Source organism: Hypanus sabinus, chromosome 11 (assembly GCF_030144855.1).
Source record: "Hypanus sabinus isolate sHypSab1 chromosome 11, sHypSab1.hap1, whole genome shotgun sequence".
NCBI lineage: Eukaryota > Metazoa > Chordata > Chondrichthyes > Myliobatiformes > Dasyatidae > Hypanus > Hypanus sabinus.
In genome coordinates, this window is record NC_082716.1 from 113,058,508 (window position 1) to 113,078,569 (window position 20,062).

The following is a 20,062-nucleotide window of genomic DNA, read 5'->3' on the forward strand; positions in this document are numbered from 1 at the left end:
TGAATTTACTCACCAATCTCCTATGTGGCACCTTATCGAATGCCTTCTGAAAATCTAGGTATACAACATCCACTGGCTTACCCTCGTCTAACATCCTTGTTACACCCTCAAAAAACTCCAACAGATTAGTACTTATACAAACTTCTCTTGAATGTTGCAGTTAAACTGCATCCACCTCTTCTGCTGGCAGCTCATTCCATACTCTCACTACCCGCTGTAAGTGAACATGTTCCACCTTAGATTCACCTTAAATATTTTACCTTTCACCTTCAACTTATTCAAAGTTCAAAGTACATTCATTATCAAAGTATGTATGCCATGAGATTCTTTTTCTGACCTCTAGTTCAGGAGCAGCTCTGAATTAATTTGATTAGATCCAGCACTATATTGGGAATTAATTATCAGGATGCCAACCTTGGTGTCCTACAGGTCTTCTTCAAAGACCTTTTAATGTGCAGCAATTGGTTAGCAGCTCGTCACTGATGCAAGCTTTCTTCTGGAACTTCTGGTTACTGCCCTAAACGCCAGCAGCGTAATGTAAAAAGAGTAGATAGTGAAATTAACTGGACTTGTCAGTGATGTCAAAGGGAATGAAAGCTTTATGACCTCTAAAGGACCATTCAGAGCACTTTTGTAATAGGTACAGAAGTTACATCTATTTCATCAGAAAGATGTCCATTTCTTGCTTTAATGTTTTCAAGTTCAGGGCCTGACAGAGGTAGAGGATGTGTTATATTTTCTCACAATAAAGTAGGAAGCTGTTACACCCTCAGAGTCTAAGCTGGCTTTTAGAGTATTCACATCTGTCCCCATTCTGCTCCCTGTAACCATCAGAGATCATGATTGAACTTGGATCATTGGAGCATGACTTGTGTGCGGTAATTTAGATATAACTATGCAACAGTCAGAATGAAAAGTTCTTGAATAGGTCATCTTAACAGCATCTCAAAATATATAACTGGAACCTCTTTCCATTCCCTTGGGAAAAAAATAACTACCTCAGAATTTTCTCAAAATAAAGGTTGATTGTCATTTTTTTTTAATGTCTGCAGGATACACTACCCATTGCCACTACCATATACTGGGAAGCCTGATCCAGTAGTTCTCCAGAAAGTAATCCGGGGTTTGAAGGAGGAGCTGGCCGTGATGAGATCAAAGCAGGGCATGAATTACCGGGACTCAGAGCTCAGGCGTTTGAGAGCAGAGTAAGTCTCAGCAAATTCTACTCAAACTCCCACTCTCTTCAATGTAGACACCAGGCTATCTATTGATGGAATTGGACAGTTAATGCTGATGATGGTCTTGACAAGAATATCATAAGACCATTAAATATAGGTACAGGATTAGGCCAATGAGTCTGCTCTGCCATCTCATCATGGCTGATCCATTTTCCCCTTAGCCCGTCTCCCCCTGTTTTGTTTATTATGGTGGTTAGTCATGTGGGTGTGGGTTTGGTAGAAGTGTTACATTCACTTACATATTTGTGCTATGTTCTCAACAGTTTTAGTTTAATACTGGGCACTGATGAATGTCGTATCTTTTGTTGACTGCTTAATTTCTGCTTAACTTTGTTTAATTACATTTGAAATCGCTTAACTCTAGTTAACTTTGATTAAGTCCGTCTAAGAATGTTTCATATCGCTAGTCTTAGTTTCATAAGTCCCATTGCTTCACGATTGTTTGTTTTGCTAGTTGATAATAAAGGATCGAATATATTTCTTCAACTTTTGGAACATTGTTGTTGAATTGATCAGAGGGTGCGTTATACAAGGATAACAATTGGTGGGGGTCACCATTGGTCTGTTACATTGATGTAATATTGAGACCTTATAAAGCACTGGTGAGGCCTCATGGAGTATTAAGAGCAGTTTTGGGTCCCTTATCTAAGAAAGTATGTGCTGACATTAGAGAGGGTTCAAAGGAGGTTCACAGAAATGATTCCAGGATTGAAGGTGGAAAAATCTAAGAGCGGAGGACACAGCCTCAGAATAGAGGGATGTCCATTTTGAACAGAGTTGAGGAGGAATTTCTTTAGGCAGAGGGATGAATCTGTGGAATTCGTTGCTACAGGTGGCTGTGGAGGCCAGTTCTTTACATATAGTCAAAGTAGACGTTGATAGGTTCTTGGAAGTAGGTACAGAGGAGATCTCAGGGGTAAGTTTTTTTTATATACAGAGAGTGGTGAGTGTGTGGAACGGGCTGTCAGCAGCAGAGGTGGAGCCAGAAACGATATGGTCTTTTAAGAGACTCCTAGATGGATACATGAAGCCCAGAAAAATAGAGGGCTATGGGTAAGCTTAGGTAGTTCTAAGGTAAGGACATATTCGGCACAGCTTTATAGGCTGAAGGGCCTGTATTGTGCTGAAGGGTCTCTATGTAGTTTGTAGACTCAGAATCAGGTTTAATATCACTGGCATATGCTGTGAAATGTGTTAACTTTGTGGCAGTAATACAATGCAATACATGATAAATATTTTTAAAAACTGAATCACTAAGTATATATGTGTATGTGTGTAAGATAAGTAATGCAAAAACAGAAATAGAAATTTTAAAAATTGTGTGTAGTGTTCATGGGTTCAATGTCCATTTAGAAATCAGATGTCAGAATGGCAGAGAACAGATCAGAGTTGAAGTGAGTGAAGTCATCCACACTCGTTCAGGTTCCTGATGGTTGTAGCTAGTAATTGTTCCTGAACCTGGTGGTGCAGGGTGAAACCTAACTTCAGCAGTGTTGGAATCTGTGTTTATCTTCTGATCATTAGGGTTTTTCCGGGAGTCAGGAATGACGAGCAGTCTTGATTCTAATAGTTTATTTTAAAGTACAAACATACAAATACTAAGCAAACTAAGTAAAGAGCTGAGTAAAGAAGCTAAGAGGTGAATGAACAACAAAGAATGCAAGGGAATAAAGATGAAGGTGGCACCTCTGAAAAATTCATCACCTTTTGTAATGTAGATAACCGAAATTCCTTAGATAAGAATAAACTAATCAGTGGTTGCAGAATTACATCACGTGGGCTATGTGCTAATACCAATGAAAGAGGAGAAAGGTGACAAGCCATTAATTTAACAGCTATACTGCTTTCTGCCAGTGGTGGGGATGAGCAGCCACGTACTATGAAAGATGTATGAGTTTGTTAGAAGGTACAAATTCTTAATCTACAACTTCAGTCTAACATTTATTCATCTTATAAAAAGTATTTAAACGAACAGTGATTTCAAACAGCTGGCTGATAGGCCCAGTAAAAGACCTGCATATGTTACCGAGCAGGGATAGAGGGTAATTGATGAATGATGAGCTTCTACTATTTCCTTGAGGTGTACAACCAAATAAGCATGAACGTATAATCGTCTGTTTTTAAGTGGTCATGGGCCAAGAATTCTCACACAGTTTGGTGGGTGTTGCACTTTTCCAAAGAAGCTTTGAGAACATCCTTGAACCGTTTGTACTTCTTTTCAACTGGTAATCTCTTGCTATGAAGCAGTGCTGTTTAGGAGTCTGGTGCTAGGCATGTCAACAGTGTGACCTTCCCAGTAAAGGAACTGATGGCTGGGATGTCAGCCTATGAGCCACTGACCTTGACTTCCTTTTTCTACCATATTGTGGGATTTTCTACAGCACTCTCTGATCAAACTTTTAAATCATAGCGCCATACAGTACAACTGAAGGCCCATCGATCCAACTGGTCCTTGCCAATCAAGATTCCCATCCAAGCTGGTCCCATTTGCCTGTTTGGCCCATATCTCTCTCACCTTTCCTATCCATGTACTCGTCCATTTCCATTTAAATGTTGGATAGTGCTGTGCAAAAGTCTTAGGCACATCAGAGTGTCTTAAGACTTTTGCACAGTACTGTATTTGTCAACGTGGAGCAGAGAGCAAATTTGTAAATCTGGTGGGTATTGTGAATGGTGAAGGCGGAGTGCCGTGGGTAGGGTGTGGGGCAGGTGGCAGAGGTGCAGACACACCCAGCTATGAGGCACCAGGCAAGGTTAGTGATTACAAACAATTGGTTTATTGATCATTACAGAAGTCTCTCTGGTGCTTCCTTCTCCCTTCCCCTATTCCCGAACCATGATTCCTTTCTTCCGGTCCAATTCCCACTCTCAGTCCACAATAGAGACCCATATCAGAATCAGGCTTATCGTCAGTCACATATGTCATGATATTTTTTGCAGTAGCGAAATAGTGCAATACTATAGTACAAATGCCTGAGGTACCTCAGCTCTATATATGTGCCTAAAACTTTTGCATAGCTACACAGTACTGTACCTGCCTTAACCACTCTAGAAGCTGATCCGATATGCAATGTCTTGGAGGTGTATCTGATTACTGCTACTGTGTAATAAAATGTGGAATGTTTAAGGTCTTGATCTTCAAGCACGCTTATCCTTAAATGGACAGAGACTGCAGGACTGGTGAACTTAAGTGAATACACACAAAATGCTAGAGGAACTCACAGGTTGGGCAGCATCTATGGAGAGGAATAGTCTCAGCCCAAGATACTGATGCGTTATTCCTCTTTCTTCAAGATTGCAAGTGTCACCCATTACTTGCCTTCTTCTCCATGCTATCTGAAGGCACACACTCAGCTTCTTCCCCTCTGCCATCAGATTTCTGAATAGACAATGAATCCATGTATCCTTCCTCACTATCTTTTCACTTTTTTGCTCTCTTTTTGCGCTAAAGTTTTTAAATAAGTATTTCTTATTAGAATTTATATATTTTTAAATATTGTGTATTGCAATGTACTGCTGCCACAAAACAACACATTTCACGATATTAAAACTGATTCTGATTTTCCTTGATTCTATCATGGCTTCTGAGATAAGGAATGATGTCTATTATCTGGTTTATTATTATTGTCATATATTGTGAAATTTGGTGTTTTTCGGCAGTACACAATACACAAGAAAGAGTTATATAGTAAGTTACAATGAGAAATATAAAAATAAATAAATAGAGCTAAAAGAGAACAAAATAGTGAGTTAGTGTTCATGGACCATTCAGAAATCTGATGGTGAAGGGGAAGATGATGTTCCTAAAACATTAAGTGTGTGTCTTCAGGCTTTTGTACTTCCTCTCTGGTAGCAATGAAAATAGGGCATGTCCTGGGTGGTGAGGATTCTTAATAATGGATGCTGCCTTTTTGAGGCATCAGCTTTCAAAGATGTCCTATGGAGAGGCTAGTGCCCATGTTGGAGCTATCTAAGTTTATAACCCTCTTTAACCTTTTTCCTGATCCTGTGCACTAGCCCCTCCATACCAGACGGTGAGCAACCGATCTATGTTTCCCAGCATTTTGCCTTAGATATGTTGTCTTACTGCTTAATTTTTGCCAACCATCAGTGACATAAGTCACAGCTTTTTGAACAGAAGCACACGCAACCCATGCTGTTTAAAAACTGTTCACTCAAAGCGCTATGTAGTGTAATAGAATTCACATGTCTAATACTAGTTAGAAACTGTTCATCAACAGTCTCCTGTCCCAATTAAGTGACAGAGTATCCCACACAAATGAAGGGAATCGCATCTTTACCGGGTGAGGTTATAGGTTGTTAAAAGACCTTTGCTTTCCTGCCCAATTAACTGTAGACAGTGAACTTGGAGCTCGGCTAGCAAGTAAGCACGTATGTAAGTGTCATCTGCAAACTGCAGCTCGGTAACTGATATTGGGAAGACCTTGGACTTAGAATGGGGTGGTGGGGGGAAGGAAGGGTGACATAGGTGGAACAGTTTCCCATTTTTCTTGTAGATCCCCACCACATCAGTGGGAAGCAGTCTGGGGGTAAGGCACTGCAGTTAGGTAGAGAAAGAATGGGGAAAACGTTAGGACGATGATGCAACTTTGTCTGAGATTATGGTAGAGATCAAAGCTTGATACCATTGTGGAGAAGACGGAATATGCCAATTTCAGTTGGCAGCCAATTATGATAATATTCTTGATTGTTGGGTTCAAAAGCTATTTTGAGGTCAAAAATCTTTGCACATAATGGCAGATGTTCTACTTCGCACTTGGTGTTGACAGCATATCTAAGTGGATGGGGTCTGCACTGTAATTAACGGAGCAGCTTTATGGGCATCTGAGGAGGACCCTGTCCATGTCTGTCCCTGTGGGATGTAATAGATGGCACAACAGTCAGTTGTCACAATTGAATTTCTTCATCAACCGTCTCAGTTGGGATATTTCTAGTATAAGACAAACATTCTCTCTTTATGGAAGCGTAGAGGTGGAGGAATGAATGGCCTCCTGTGCTGTAAAACATTATGCATTTTCCAAAAGAGCTACCAGTGGCTTTCACACTGTTCTTATTCGTTCATGGACTCAGGGTCTTGGACTAAATATTTTTTGTGACTGTATTTTACTGATATAGTGGCGGGATGGAGATGCGTCCCTACCAAAGGAGGTGTAGGTGCTCCTTCTCTCCGCTAGCCTGCAGGTCACCCTTGAGCAAGGTGTAGTACCTGCTTAGCCCCCTCCCCTACCCCCCCCCCCCCCACCGATCAGGGTCACATGAAGCCAGGGGAGCAGGTGGTGGATGGTCGTTTGAGCAGCTGGTGCATATCACAAGTCCTGGTTATGCGACCACTGACACCAGGCAGACATCTCTGAAGAGTATTAATAATGACTAGGGTCACCCATCTTGTAAAGACACTGCCCAGAAGAAGAAATGGAAATCTACTGCTGTAGAAAACTTTGCCAAGAATGATCATGGTCATGGGGACCATGATTGCCCACGTCATACAACATGGCACATAATGATGATGAATTTACTGATATCCTGTAAGTGTTTTGTGCTGTGTATGACTGTTGGTAATGTGTGTTGCACCTTGGTCCTGAAATAATGCTGTTTCATTTGGCTGTATTCAGGGGTACATTGTGGCCCGAATTCGGCCCACAATGTTGTGCCAAACCAGCTAAAAAGTAAATTAACAAAAAAACAACTCTAATCCCTCCTACCTACACAAGGTCCATATCTCTCCACCTTCCTCACATCCATATGCCTATCTAAACATCTCTTAAAAGCCTCTAATGTATTTGCCTCTACCATCGTACCAGGCAGCGCATTCCAGGCATCCACCACTCTCTGAGTAAAAAACTTACCCCTCACATCCCCCTTGAAACTACTCCATCTCTCCTTCAATGCATACCGTCTGATGTTACACATTCCTACTCTGGGAAACAGATACTCTCTGTCCACTCTATCTATGCCTCTCATAATCTTATGAACTTCTATGAGATATCCCCTCAGCTTCCACTGCTCCAGAGAAAACCCAAGTTTGCCAAGCCTCTAAACTAGGCAGCATCTTGGTAAACCTCTTCTGCACCCTCTCCAAATCCTCAACGTCCTTCCTATAGTGGGGTGACCAGAACTGCATGGATGAATGACAATTAAATTTGAGCAACTAAACTAAGATCTTTAATCTTTTATTAGACTCCCACACTGTCCTTGACTGGGAAGGATCCAAGCAGGGTAGGATTAACTGTCTTTCTTTCTCTGTGTGCTCCTCAGGTTTGACAAGCTATTGCAGGAGAAGCAGGAGCTGGAGGTGATGATACTGCAGCTCCAGGAGCAGGTGAAGCTTTCGAGCACAGCAACTGTCGCCAAGGACATTAAAATCCTGAAGAAAGTCATCCAAGGCCTGGAACAGGAGTTGATGAAGGAGCGGACAAAAAACCAGAGAGCGGCAAGCAAGAGAAACCAGGAGTACAACCAGGTCCTTGATGAGGTGAGTCATGGAATAACTGTGCAAATACAGCAGTGTTTACGTACTGTCATCTTGAGTCTGTGAAATAATCACAATTGTCTAGTGCGTCTTCTACCTGTGAATTTTGTTTACTTAAAGTTAAGTATCATATGCGGTTAAATGGGACACATCAGGACCACCAGTACATTTTGGCCCAACTAAGCAGCTACCTCAATTAGCTGAAGTTTCATGGAAATATTTAAAGAATAAAAAAGATAAACTACCATTTAACTGAGTAACAAATTATTTAAGTGAAATACAGAACAAACTAGAACACCAGTACTACTTGTGGTTGTCCATTGTGTCCGATGATGACAGGAAACCTGTGTGGGAAAGTTTTGCAAGTAGAAAAGCTGTTACACTGGGGCAGTTCCACTCTCTCGACCTTGGAAGTCCAGGTCCAGTGGTATGAGTAAACGTCACAAGGTTCTTCACTGGTTGCTGTGGATGACCATGACTACTTCTGTGCCTTGTTATGTCCTTCACTCTCCATGTAACACTGCAGAATCACTTTCCTGGCCATTGGATCTCACCCACCTGATGGCTGGAGCTGACCGCATGCTAGGGCAGGCATGTCCCTACCCCACCAGGGTATGAAGCCCGCCAGCTACCCTTGCCTGCTTTAGCTCACCTGTTGAAGCAGTGTATGGGGGTGTGCCTGCTGTTGCATGCAAACAACTCCTTGGAATCACAGGTGAGAGCTGAGTGTACACTGCTGTGTTCTTTTGATTGACTAAATGAACAAAATTGGCGCAGGCACCTAGTGTAGATAATGGACTATCAGCCTACAATTTTCAGTGATTGCATCCTCCAAATTTTCATTTACATTGTAACATTCAAGATAATTGTCGATATCTTAATTCTTCATAGCTTCTAACTTATTGAAGTAGTGAAGTTGTTTCATTTTCACTCGGAGCCGTTTCTGGCATCTGCAAGCCAGAATGCTTGAAACTGTTGGGAGCAAAACGGTTCTGAATTGTTTTACTGCTTATTTCTCGCCAACTATCATTGACAAAAATCACTGATTTTTTTTTAAGCAGAAGCACACACAACTAACACTATTTAAAAAGTGTTTGCTCTAAGCATGGTGTAGTGTCTAACTACCACAGATTTCACTTGTTTGATGCTAGTTAGAAACAGTCTCCTGCCCCAATTAAGCGGCATAATGTCCCAAATAAGCAAAGGGAGTCCCAGCTATTTTCTCGGTTAGTTTTTGTTCTTTAGGAGTTGTTCCAAATAAGCAGCGGCTCCAGTTAACTGATGGCCCAGTTAACCGGAATCCACTGCACTGGAAAGGAAATGACCCTCTCTTCCCTACTCTATCCACCCTTTTTGGCCTCTGCACTGTATCCTATTTAGACCAAAAAACAAAGAAGAAGAACTGAGTCTATTTGGCCCATTGAGTCTGCTGTGCCATTACATCATGGCTGATTTATTTTCCCTCTCAACCCCATTCTCCCGCCTTATCCTTGTAAGCTTTGGCACCCTGACTAATCAAGAATGTCTGCTTTAAGTACACCCAATAATTTGGCCTCCACAGGTGTCTGTGGCAAGGAATTTCACAAATTCACCATCCCCAGCTAAAGAAATTCCTCCTCATCGCATTTCTAAAGGGACATCCTTGTATTCATAGGCTGATTCCTCTAGTGCTAAATTGTCCCAATATTGGAAACATCCTCAATGTCCACTTTATCATGGCCTTTCAATATTTGATAGGTTTCAATGAAACCACCTCCCCTACTGTTCTGCATTACAGCGAGTACGAGCCCAGAGCCATTAAACACTCCTCAATTTTCCCCTTTGGTTGTTACCTGGTCAACAGATTTTTTCACAGTCTCACATCTTGCAAAAAATAGAAAGGCCATATGCTGCATGAAAGTTTCTCTTAAGCCTTTTCTCCCACTGTTTTAGGGATTCCCAACCTTTTTAACCCCATGGTCCAATACCATTAAGCAAGGGGTCTGTGCACCCCAGTTTGGGAACCCCTGCTCTACTTTATCTAACCCTAAAGCTATTATGTTTGTGATGCCACTCACCATTGTTCACTGTTCTGGGAATAAAAGATAGAAGATCTATTTACAGTTTTTCCCTTAAATTAATTCCCTGGGAACGGAGTTCTCAGCTCGGCACCATCTTGAACTTGCAAACTACTTCGTTATCACAAAATGCTGGAGGAACTCAGCTGGGCAGGCAACATCAATGGAAAGGAAAATGCAGTCAACGTTCAGGCCGAGAACTTTCATCGGGATTGTAAAGAAGAGGGAAGAAGCTAGAATAAGAAGGTGGTGAGAGGTGGGGAACGAGGAATGGAAAGGTGTACAAGCTGGAGGTGATAGGTAAAGGGAAAAGCTGGGGGAGATGGATAAAGCTGGCAGGTGATAGTTGGAAGAGGCAAAGAGCTGAACAAGAAGGAATCTGATCAGAGAAGAGAGTGAACCAATTAAGAAAGGGAATGAGGTGGAGAATCATAAGACATAGGAGCAGAATTAGGCCATCTGGCCCATTCCATCACGACTGATCCTTTTTTCTATCTCCTCCTCAACCACAGTTCCCAGCTTTTTCTCCGTAACCTTTGGTGCCATGTCCAATCAAGAACCTATCAATCTCTGCCTTAAATACACCTAATGACCTGGCCTCCACACCTGTATGTGGCAACAAATTCCACATATTCACCACCCTTTGGCTAAAGAAATTTCTCTGCATCTCTGTTTTGAATGGATGTCCCTCTATCCTGAGGCTGTACCCTCTTGTCCTAGACACCCTCACCATGGGAAACATCCTTTCCAGACCTACTCTGTCTAAGCCTTTTAACATTTGAAAGGTTTCAATGAGATTCCCCTCCTCCATCCTTCTGTACAGACCCAGAGCCATCAAATGTTCCTCGTATGATAACCCTTTCATTCCTGGAATCATCCTTGTGAACTTCTGGACCCTCTCCAATGCCAGCACATCTTTTCTAAGATGAGGGGCCCAAATTGTTCACAATACTCAAGGTGAGGCCTCATCAGTTTCTTATAAAGCCTCAGCATCACCTCCTTGCTCTTGAATTCTAAACTTCTTGAAATGAATGTTAACTTATCATTTGCCTTCCTCACCACCGACTCAGCCTGCAAGTTAACCTTCAGGGTGTTCTGCACAAGGACTCCCAAGTCCCTTTGCATCTCTGATTCCTGTATTTTCTCCTCATTTAGAAAATAGTCCACACATTTATTTCTACTACCAAAGTACATAACCATGCATTTTCCAACATTGTGTTTGATTTACCACTTTTTTGCCCATTCTTTTAATCTGTCCAAGTCCTTCTGCATCCGACCTCTTTCCTCAACACTACCTGCCCCTCCACTGATCTTTGTATCATCTGCAAACTTGGCAACAAAGCCATCTATTCCATCATCTAAATAATTTATATACAGCATAAAAGGAAGTGGTCCCAACACCAACCCCTGCGGAACGCTACTAGTCACTGGCAGCCAACCAGAAAAGGATCCTTTTATTCCCACTCTCTGCCTTCTACCAATCAGCCAATGCTGTAATCATGTTATTAAATCTCCTGTAATTCCTTGGGCTCTTAACTTGGTAAGCAGCCTCGTGTGGCACCTTGTCAAAGGCTTCTGCAAGTCCAAATACACAACTTCCACTGCATCCCTATCCTACTCGTAATCTCCTCAAAGATTTCTATTAGGTTCTTCAGGCAGGATTTTCCCTGAAGGAAACCATGCTGACTTTGCACTATTTTGTCTTGTGTCACCAAGTACTCCATCACCTCATTAACAGTTGACTGGACCATCTTCCTAAACACTGAGGTCAGGCTAACTGGTCTATAATTTCCTTTCTGCTGCCAGAGTCCAATGAGTTTTGAAAGATCATTTCTAATGCAACGTCTTTCAGAACCCTAGGGTGCAGTTCCTCTGGTCTGGGTGTCTTATCTAACTTTAGGTCTTTCAACTTTTTGAGCACCTCCTCTCTTGTAACAGAGACTGCATCTACTTCTCTCCCTTCACACACTACAACATCAGGCTTACTGTTAGTGTCTTCCACAGTGAAGACTGACACAAAATACTAATTTAACTCAGCCGCCATCTCCTTGGCCCCGTTATTATTTCTCCTGTCTCATTTTCTAGCAGTCCTATATCCACTCTCTCTTATTTTTAACATACTTCAAAAAACTTGTACTGTCCACTTAGATGTTATTTGCCAGCTTGCTTTCATATTTCATTTCCCTTCTAGTGATTTTTTTTAGTTGCTCTCTGTAGGTTTTTAAAAACTTCCCAATCTGCTATATCAGACTTTACTGTCGCTCTATCAAATTGTCATCACTGGTTCCTAACGGTTCTTGTACCTTAAGCTCCCTAGTCACCTCTGGTTCATTACACAACACCCAATCCAGTATAGCTGATCCCCTAGTAGGCTCAACGACAAACTGCTCTAAAAAGCTATCTCTTAGGCATTGAACAAACTCACCCTCTTGAGATCCATTACCAACCTGATTTTCCCAATTGACCTGCATGTTAAAATCTCCCATGACTACCATAACATTTCCCTTCTGACATGCCTTTTCTATTTCCTGTTGTAATCTGTGGTCCACATCCCAGCCACTGTTGGGAGGCCTGTATATAACTGCCATCAACGTCCTTTTACCCTTGCAGTTTCTCAACTCAACCCACAAGGATTCCATGTCACATCTTTCTACTGATTTGATGCCATTCCTTACCAGCAGAGCCACACTACCTTCCTATCCCTCTGATATAACATGTAACCTTGGATATTCAGCTCCCAGCTACAACCATCCTTCAGCCACGATTTAGTGATGGCCACAACATCATACCTGACAATCTGTAATATTGCAACAAGATCATCCACCTTATTTCTTATAGTACATGCATTTAGATACAACACCTTGAGTGCCGTATTTGCTGTCCTTTCTGATTCTGCATCCCTAATGATTTGATACTCAGCCTGTTGGCTGCAACTAAGTCCCATCACCTGCCCGTCCTCCCTGACAATCTGTCTGCAGACGATCTACTTTTTTATCATCTGTCCTTTCCTGAGTCAATAGACAATAGACAATAGATGCAGAAGTAGACCATTTGGCCCCTCGAGTCTGCACCGCCATTCTGAGATCATGGCTGATCATTCACTATCAATACCCAGTCCCTGCCTTGTCCCCATATCCCTTGATTCCCCTATCCATCAGATATCTATCCAGCTCCTTCTTGAAAGCATCCAGAAAATTGGCCTCCACCGTCTTCCGAGGTAGTGCATTCCACACCTGCACAGCTCGCTGGGAGAAGAAGCTCTTCCTCAACTCTGTTTTAATAACTGACCTCTTATTCTCAATCCATGCCCTCTGGTACTGGACTCTCCCAACATCTGGAACATATTTCCTGCCTCAATCCTATCAAATCCTTTAATTATCTTAAACGTTTCAATCAGATCCCCTCTCAATCTCCTCAATTCCAGCGTGTACAAGCCCAATCTCTCCAATCTCTCTGCGTAAGACAGCCCTGCCATCCCAGGAATCAACCTAGTGAATCTACGCTGCACTTCCTCAACTGCCAGAATGTCCTTCCTTAAACCTGGAGACCAAAACTGTACACAATATTCCAGGTGTGGTCTCACCAGGGCCCTGTACAAATGCAAAAGAACATCCTTGCTCTTGTATTCAATTCCCCTTGTAACAAAGGCTAACATTCCATTTGCCCTCTTCACTGCCTGTTGCACTTGCTCATTCACCTTCATTGACTGGTGAACTAGGACTCCTAGATCTCTTTGCATTTCTCCCTTACCTAACTCGACACCGTTCAGACAATACTCTGCCCTCTTGTTCCTGCTTCCAAAGTGGATAACTTCACATTTATTCACGTTGAATGACATCTGCCAAGTATCTGCCCACTCACTCAGCCTATCCAAGTCTCCCTGTATTCTCCTAACGTCCTCTTCGCATGTCACACTGCCACCCAGTTTAGTATCGTCAGCAAACTTGCTGATATAGTTTTCAATGCCCTCATCTAAATCATTGACATAAATCGTAAAGAGCTGTGGTCCCAATACAGAGCCCTGTGGTACCCCACTAGTCACCTCCAGCCAGTCTGAGAAACACCCATTCACTGCTACCCTTTGCTTTCTATCTGCCAACCAGTTTTCTATCCATGTTGAAACCCTGCCCCCAATGCCATGAGCTCTGATTTTACTCACCAATCTCCTATGTGGCACCTTATCGAATGCCTTCTGAAAATCTAGGTACACAACATCCACTGGCTTACCCTCATCTAACATCCTTGTTACACCCTCAAAAAACTCCAACAGATTAGTCAAGCATGTTTTGCCCTTGGTAAATCCATGCTGGCTCAGCCTAATCCTATTTCTGCCATCTAGATATGCCACTATTTCGTCCTTAATAATGGACTCAAGCATCTTCCCCACGACTGACGTTAGGCTAACAGGGCGATAGTTCTCCATTTTCTCCTTCCCTCCCTTCTTGAAAAGTGGGACAACATTAGCCACTCTCCAATCTTCAGGAACTGATCCTGAATCTAAGGAACATTGGAAAATGATTACCAATGCATCCACAATTTCCTGAGCCACCTCTTTTAGAACCCTCGGATGCAGACCATCTGGACCCGGGGATTTATTAGCCTTCAGTCCTACCAGTCTACTCATCACAGTTTCTTTCCTAATGTCAATCTGTCTCAATTCCTCTGATATCTTATGACCCTGGCCCATCCATACATCTGGGAGATTGCTTGTGTCCTCCCTGGTGAAGACAGATCTAAAGTATTCATTAAATTCTGTTGCCATTTCCCTGTTTCCCATAACAATTTCTCCCAATTCATTCTTCAAGGGGCCAACATTGTTCTTAACTATCTTCTTTCTCTTCACATAGCTAAAAAAGCTTTTGCTATCCCCTTTTATATTCCTGGCTAGACTGAGCTCATACCTGATTTTTTCTCTCCGTATTGCTTTTTTAGTTAAGATCTGCTGTTCCTTAAAACTTTCCCAATCATCTGTATTCCCACTCATCTTAGCCCTGTCATACTTCTTTTTCTTTAATGCTATACAATCTCTGACTTCCTTTGTCAACCACTGTGGCCCCTTCCCCCTCTTTGAATCCTTCCTTCTCATTGGAATGAACTGCATTTGCATCTTTTGTATTATGCCCAAGAATATCTGCCACTGCTGATCCACTGTCTTTCCTGACAGGGCATCCGCCCATTTAACTTTGGCCAGCTCATCCCTCATGGCTCCGTAGTCTCCTTTATTTAATTGCAACACTGACACCTCTGATCTGCCCCTATCCCTCTCAAATTGTAGATAAAAACTTATCATGTTATGATCACTACTTCCTAATGGCTCCTTTACTTCAAGATCACTTATCAATTCCTGTTCATTACACATCACCAAGTCCAAAATAGCCTCGTTCCTGGTTGGCTCAAGCACAAGCTGTTCCAAAAATACATCCCTTAGACACTCCACAAACTCCCTATCCTGGGGTCCAGCACCTACCTGATTCTCCCAGTCCACCTGCATGTTGAAATCTCCCATAACGACTGCATTACCTTTAGCACATGCCAATGTTAACTCCCTAATCAACTTGTACCCAATATCCACGCTACTGTTTGGGGACCTGTACACAACACCCATTAGGGTCTTTTTACCCTTACTGTTCCTCAGCTCAATCCACACAGACTCTACTTCCCCTGTTCCCAAGTCACCTCTTGCTAAGGACTGAATCTCATTCCTCACCAACAGGGCCACCCCACCCCCTCTTCCCATATTTCTGTCTCTATGATAGCACGTATACCCTGGTACACTCAATTCCCAGGCCTGATCCCCTTGCAGCCATGTCTCCGTTATCCCAACAATATCGTAGTTCCCCATTTTCATCTGAGCTTCAAGCTCATCTGTCTTATTTCTGACACTACGTGCATTCAAGTATAGAATTCTTAGCCCATTCCTCCTCTCTTTGCTTAAAACACTGTCTACTATACCTAACCCAGCTCCTTGAACTTCCATCGGGCAAATTGCACCCTGAATTTTGATGACCTTCTCAAGATCACCCAAACCTTGTACACATTTAACCCCATGCACCTTCTGACCAACCCTCTGGATCTGGATCCCTGCCCCCTGCACATCTAGTTTAAACCCCCCCGAGCAGCACTGGCAAACACTCCTGCGAGAATGTTAGTACCCCTCCGGTTCAGATGTAGACCATCCCTTCGAAACAGATCCCAATGTCCCTGGAACAAAGACCAATTATCCAAAAACCTGAACCCTTCCTTCCTGCACCATGCTCTCAGCCTCGTATTAATGTGCATAATCATTCTATTCTTCGCCTCACTCGCACGTGGCACAGGTAGCAATCCCGAGATTGTCACCCTTGAGGTCCTGCCTTTCAGCTTCACTCCTAACTCCCTGAACTCTCTAAGCAGGACCCCCTCACTCACCTTACCTACATCATTGGTCCCTACATGGACCACTACATCTGGGTTCATGCCCTCACTCTCAAGAATAGCCTGCACCCGATCTGAGATGTCCCAGACCCTGGCACCAGGGAGGCAACATACCATCTGAGACTCCCGATCTGCCCCACAAAATCTCCTATCTGCCCCCCTAACTATAGAGTCCCCTAAAACTATCGCTCTCTTCTCTTCCCTCCTCCCCTTTCTAGTTGAGGGTTCAACCTCTGTGCCAGAGGCAGGACCACTACAACTCATTCCTGGTAGGTCATCCCCATCAACAGTATCCAGTACGGTATACTTATTGTTAATGGGAATGGCCGCAGGGGTGCTCTGCTCTCTCTGCCTGCTCCCCCTGCCTCTCTGGACCGTCACCCATCTGCCTACTTCTTGGTTTTTTGGTGTGACTACCTCCTGATAACTCCTATCTATCTCTGCCTCCACCTCCCGAATGATCCGTAGTTCATCCAGCTCCTGCTCCAACTCCCTAACTCGGTCTGATAGGAGCTGCAGCTGGACGCACCTTTTGCAGGTGTGGTCATCAGGAACAACTGTGTTGACCCTGACCTCCCACATACTGCATATGGAGCACACCACTGCTCTGACTGTCTCCCCCATACCTGAACTGGATTAATAGAATGTCTAAAAAGCACCTAGCGACCTTACCTTCTTCCCCTCAGCGAGCAATCACACAAGCTTACCGAAGCCCACTTAGCCAAAGCCCAGGACTCTGCTTCCACGGACTCCGCTGCCCGCTCTGAAAAGAAGTCCTGCCTTTTAAAGTGCGCGCTCGACGCTGACGTCACTCGCGCCTGCGCAGTTCCCCCTCCTCCACAGGTATTGTCCCTTCACTCCTGTTCCCACCCCCCTGCCAATTTAGTTTAAACCCTCCCCAACAGCTCTTAACAAACCTGCCCACGACAATATTGGTTCCCCTTCGTTTCAGGTGCAACCTGTCACTTTTGAACAAGTCATACCTTCCCCAGAAGAGATCCCAATGATCCAAGAACCTGAAGCCCTGCCTCCCACACCAACTTCTCAGACACACAATTATTTGCCAAATCATCCTGTTTCTACCCTCACTGGCGTGTGGCATGGGTAGCAATACTGAAATTACTACCCGGGAGGTCCTGCTCCTCATCTTTCTACCTAGCTCTCTAAATTCTCCTTTCAGGACCTCTTTGCTTTTCCTTCCTATGTCATTGGTACCAATATGTACTAACAAATCTGGCTGGTCTCCCTCCTTCTCCAAAATGTTTTGGACACAATTTGAGACATCTCTTGGGCCTGTTCCCCTCACTACTGAGTCCCTTATCACTACCACACCCTTCTTCTCTTTCTTTCCCTTTGGCACCACGGACCCATGCTCGGTTACCGTGGCATTCTCCTGGGAAGACATCCCCCAACAAAAGTATCCAAAGCTGTTTACTTGTTTTTGAGGAGAATGGCCATGGGGTGCTCTGCTCTAACTGCCTATTTCCATTTCTCCTGACAGGATCAGCCATCTCCTCACTCTCCCATACAAGCTGATGGTCATCCAGTTGCTGCTCTGGATCCCTAACACAGTCTTCAAAGAGCTGTGGCTGGGTGCACTTCACGCAGATGTAGTTCCCCAGGAGATTCTGGGTCACCCAGTTCTCCAACATCTGGCACAAAGAGCACACCAGAGCCATTTAAATGGTATAGTAAGAGAGGGGAAAAAAACACAGAAAGGAAACCTTAACAGACGCTTTACACAGAGCCGACACCTCTTCTGAGCCGAAGCCTGTCACTTCTACTCTCGCCACTGGCCTACTCCCATACAATGGCCGCTCTGCTTATCCCTTCTGTACTTTTATTTCGTTTGATGCTGCTGATAGGCCACATACAATGGACAAACACTCTCAAAGCTCCCTTTTTAAAAAACTGCTGCCAACCTGTGAGAAATCTCCTGGTAAAGCTCCGTTGACACCGCTGATAGGCCACATACAATTGGAGAAAGGTGAATGGCAAGAGGGGAGACAGAATGGGGAGTAGGAAAAGAGAGGAGGGGGGAGGAATTACAAGGTTAGAGAAATTGATATTCTTGCTGTCGGGATGGAGTCTAACCAGACAGAATATGAGGCTGCCATCAATCCAGTATTCCAGCCACTGTGGTCTCATGTCTCCTACTTTATTTATCTGATCTGTTTGATACAGTTCATTCTGGATCACAATTAGGATCATGCCAACGGAAATAGTTTGGAGGCTAGAAATCTGAAGAAAATCGCGACAGACTTTTAAAATATATCAATGTAATGACGTTTTCTTTTGCCCATCCTCTTAAACCCATGTCCTCTGGTCTCTATCCCTTCTGCCACTGGAAACAGTTGTCTTATTTATTCCAAACTGGCCATGATTTTGAACACCGCTGTCAAATCTACTCTGCTCAAAGAGCCCAGGTTCTCAGCACAAAATTCAATTCAATTCAAGTTTAATTGTCATTCAACCATACATGAAAACTTATGAATACAAGACAGTGTAACTCCAGGGTCAAGATGCAGAACACAGTACCAACACACAATGCACACATAAGATAGCAAGCACATGTAGCATACCAGTAAAATGCAACCACGCAAAAACAAGTAGTCCAGACCATGAGTCCATGAATCCAGCAGAAATCTGCAGTTGACCACAATATAGTTGTCTTCTGCCGAGTGAGTACTGGGATGGGGGTGGAGGGGCAGCACCAACTCCAGCTTGGACGCCACGCCACTCTGCCCCTAGTCAAGCACACTGGCTGCAATTCCTCTCTCCTGGCGCTTGTAAACAGGTGACCACGGCTAGAAGCATAGTTCTTGCTGTGACCGAGGCTACGCTGCTCCCTTGCCATCCACCCCTGCTGTCCGCCAATAGATCAGTGAATTCCACGTTAACAATGTCAAAAAGGGTCTTGCGATCACAAGGAAAGTGACTAAGTCAGTCACTCCTCCTCACATCTCCTTCATATACCGACTCCTCTCTGACACAGCACATTCCACACCAAGTCCAGTTCCTGAAGCTTCTCTGCCAAAGAGCAACTCACTGATGGGGGTAGGCCTGCAGTACTTCAGGTTCTTAATGTCTGGCAGGATCTTGTGATTATAAAAATGTTTAAAAAGAACAGTAGCACCTTTGTTGACATTGTAGAATTAATGTTCGTTTTCTTTCTGTTTCTGCCCTTAGCTTGAAGAGGTAAAGGCCTCAGAGCGGAAGTTGAAGCTACGAGTGAAGAACTTAACTGTTGAGCTGGGTTTATACAAGAGGGGGTGAGTTTGTGACCGGAATTGTATGAGCACCAAAGCTTTATTCACAGTGGCTGCACAATCTGTGCTGAGTGAGCTGACTTCTGTCTGTATGGTTATGATTACCCTTTCTGCCCTTGATCTCGGGAGCTGGGGGTGGGAGGTTGGTTGGAACTCATCTGGTTGTCAAGCAACAAAGTATAAAGTTCAAAAACTGTGGATGCTGGAAATCTGAAATGAAAACAGAAAATTCTAGAAATCCTCAGCAGGACAGTCAGTATCTGTGGAAAGAGAAATAAGAGTTGGTTTCAAGTCCAAGACTGCTTCTTTCCACTGATGTTGCTCAACAGCTGAGTTTCCAGCATTGTTTGTTCTTCATCACAGATCAGCTTTATTCACCGTAAGCACTCAGTGGCCAGGAGTGGAACCTGGTGTGATCTTCAGCGTTCGATGTGTTGTATGGTCAGAGTTGCTTTTGTGCACATCACTGTTGTAATGCCTGGTCCTTTATGATGCCATGGGCAGTCACGGAGACCAAGTCATTGGGTATTTTTAAGGCAGTTAGATTCTTGATCAACAGGGCTTGAAGAGATGTGGGGAGAAGGCAGGAGATTG

At 43.6% G+C, this 20,062-nt stretch overlaps 1 protein-coding gene across 3 annotated transcripts in view; it reads left to right on the plus strand.

Moving 5' to 3' along the window:
* Positions 1 to 20,062, plus strand: part of ccdc61 (coiled-coil domain containing 61) — a 96,029-nt gene that overhangs the window by 38,172 nt on the left and 37,795 nt on the right. For all 3 annotated transcript variants that reach the window (XM_059985167.1, XM_059985168.1, XM_059985169.1), the window contains 3 exons: positions 1,053 to 1,205; positions 7,515 to 7,731; positions 19,389 to 19,471. In XM_059985167.1, the coding sequence (XP_059841150.1) occupies positions 1,053 to 1,205; positions 7,515 to 7,731; positions 19,389 to 19,471 (453 nt within the window). The remainder of the gene's footprint in view (positions 1 to 1,052; positions 1,206 to 7,514; positions 7,732 to 19,388; positions 19,472 to 20,062) is intronic.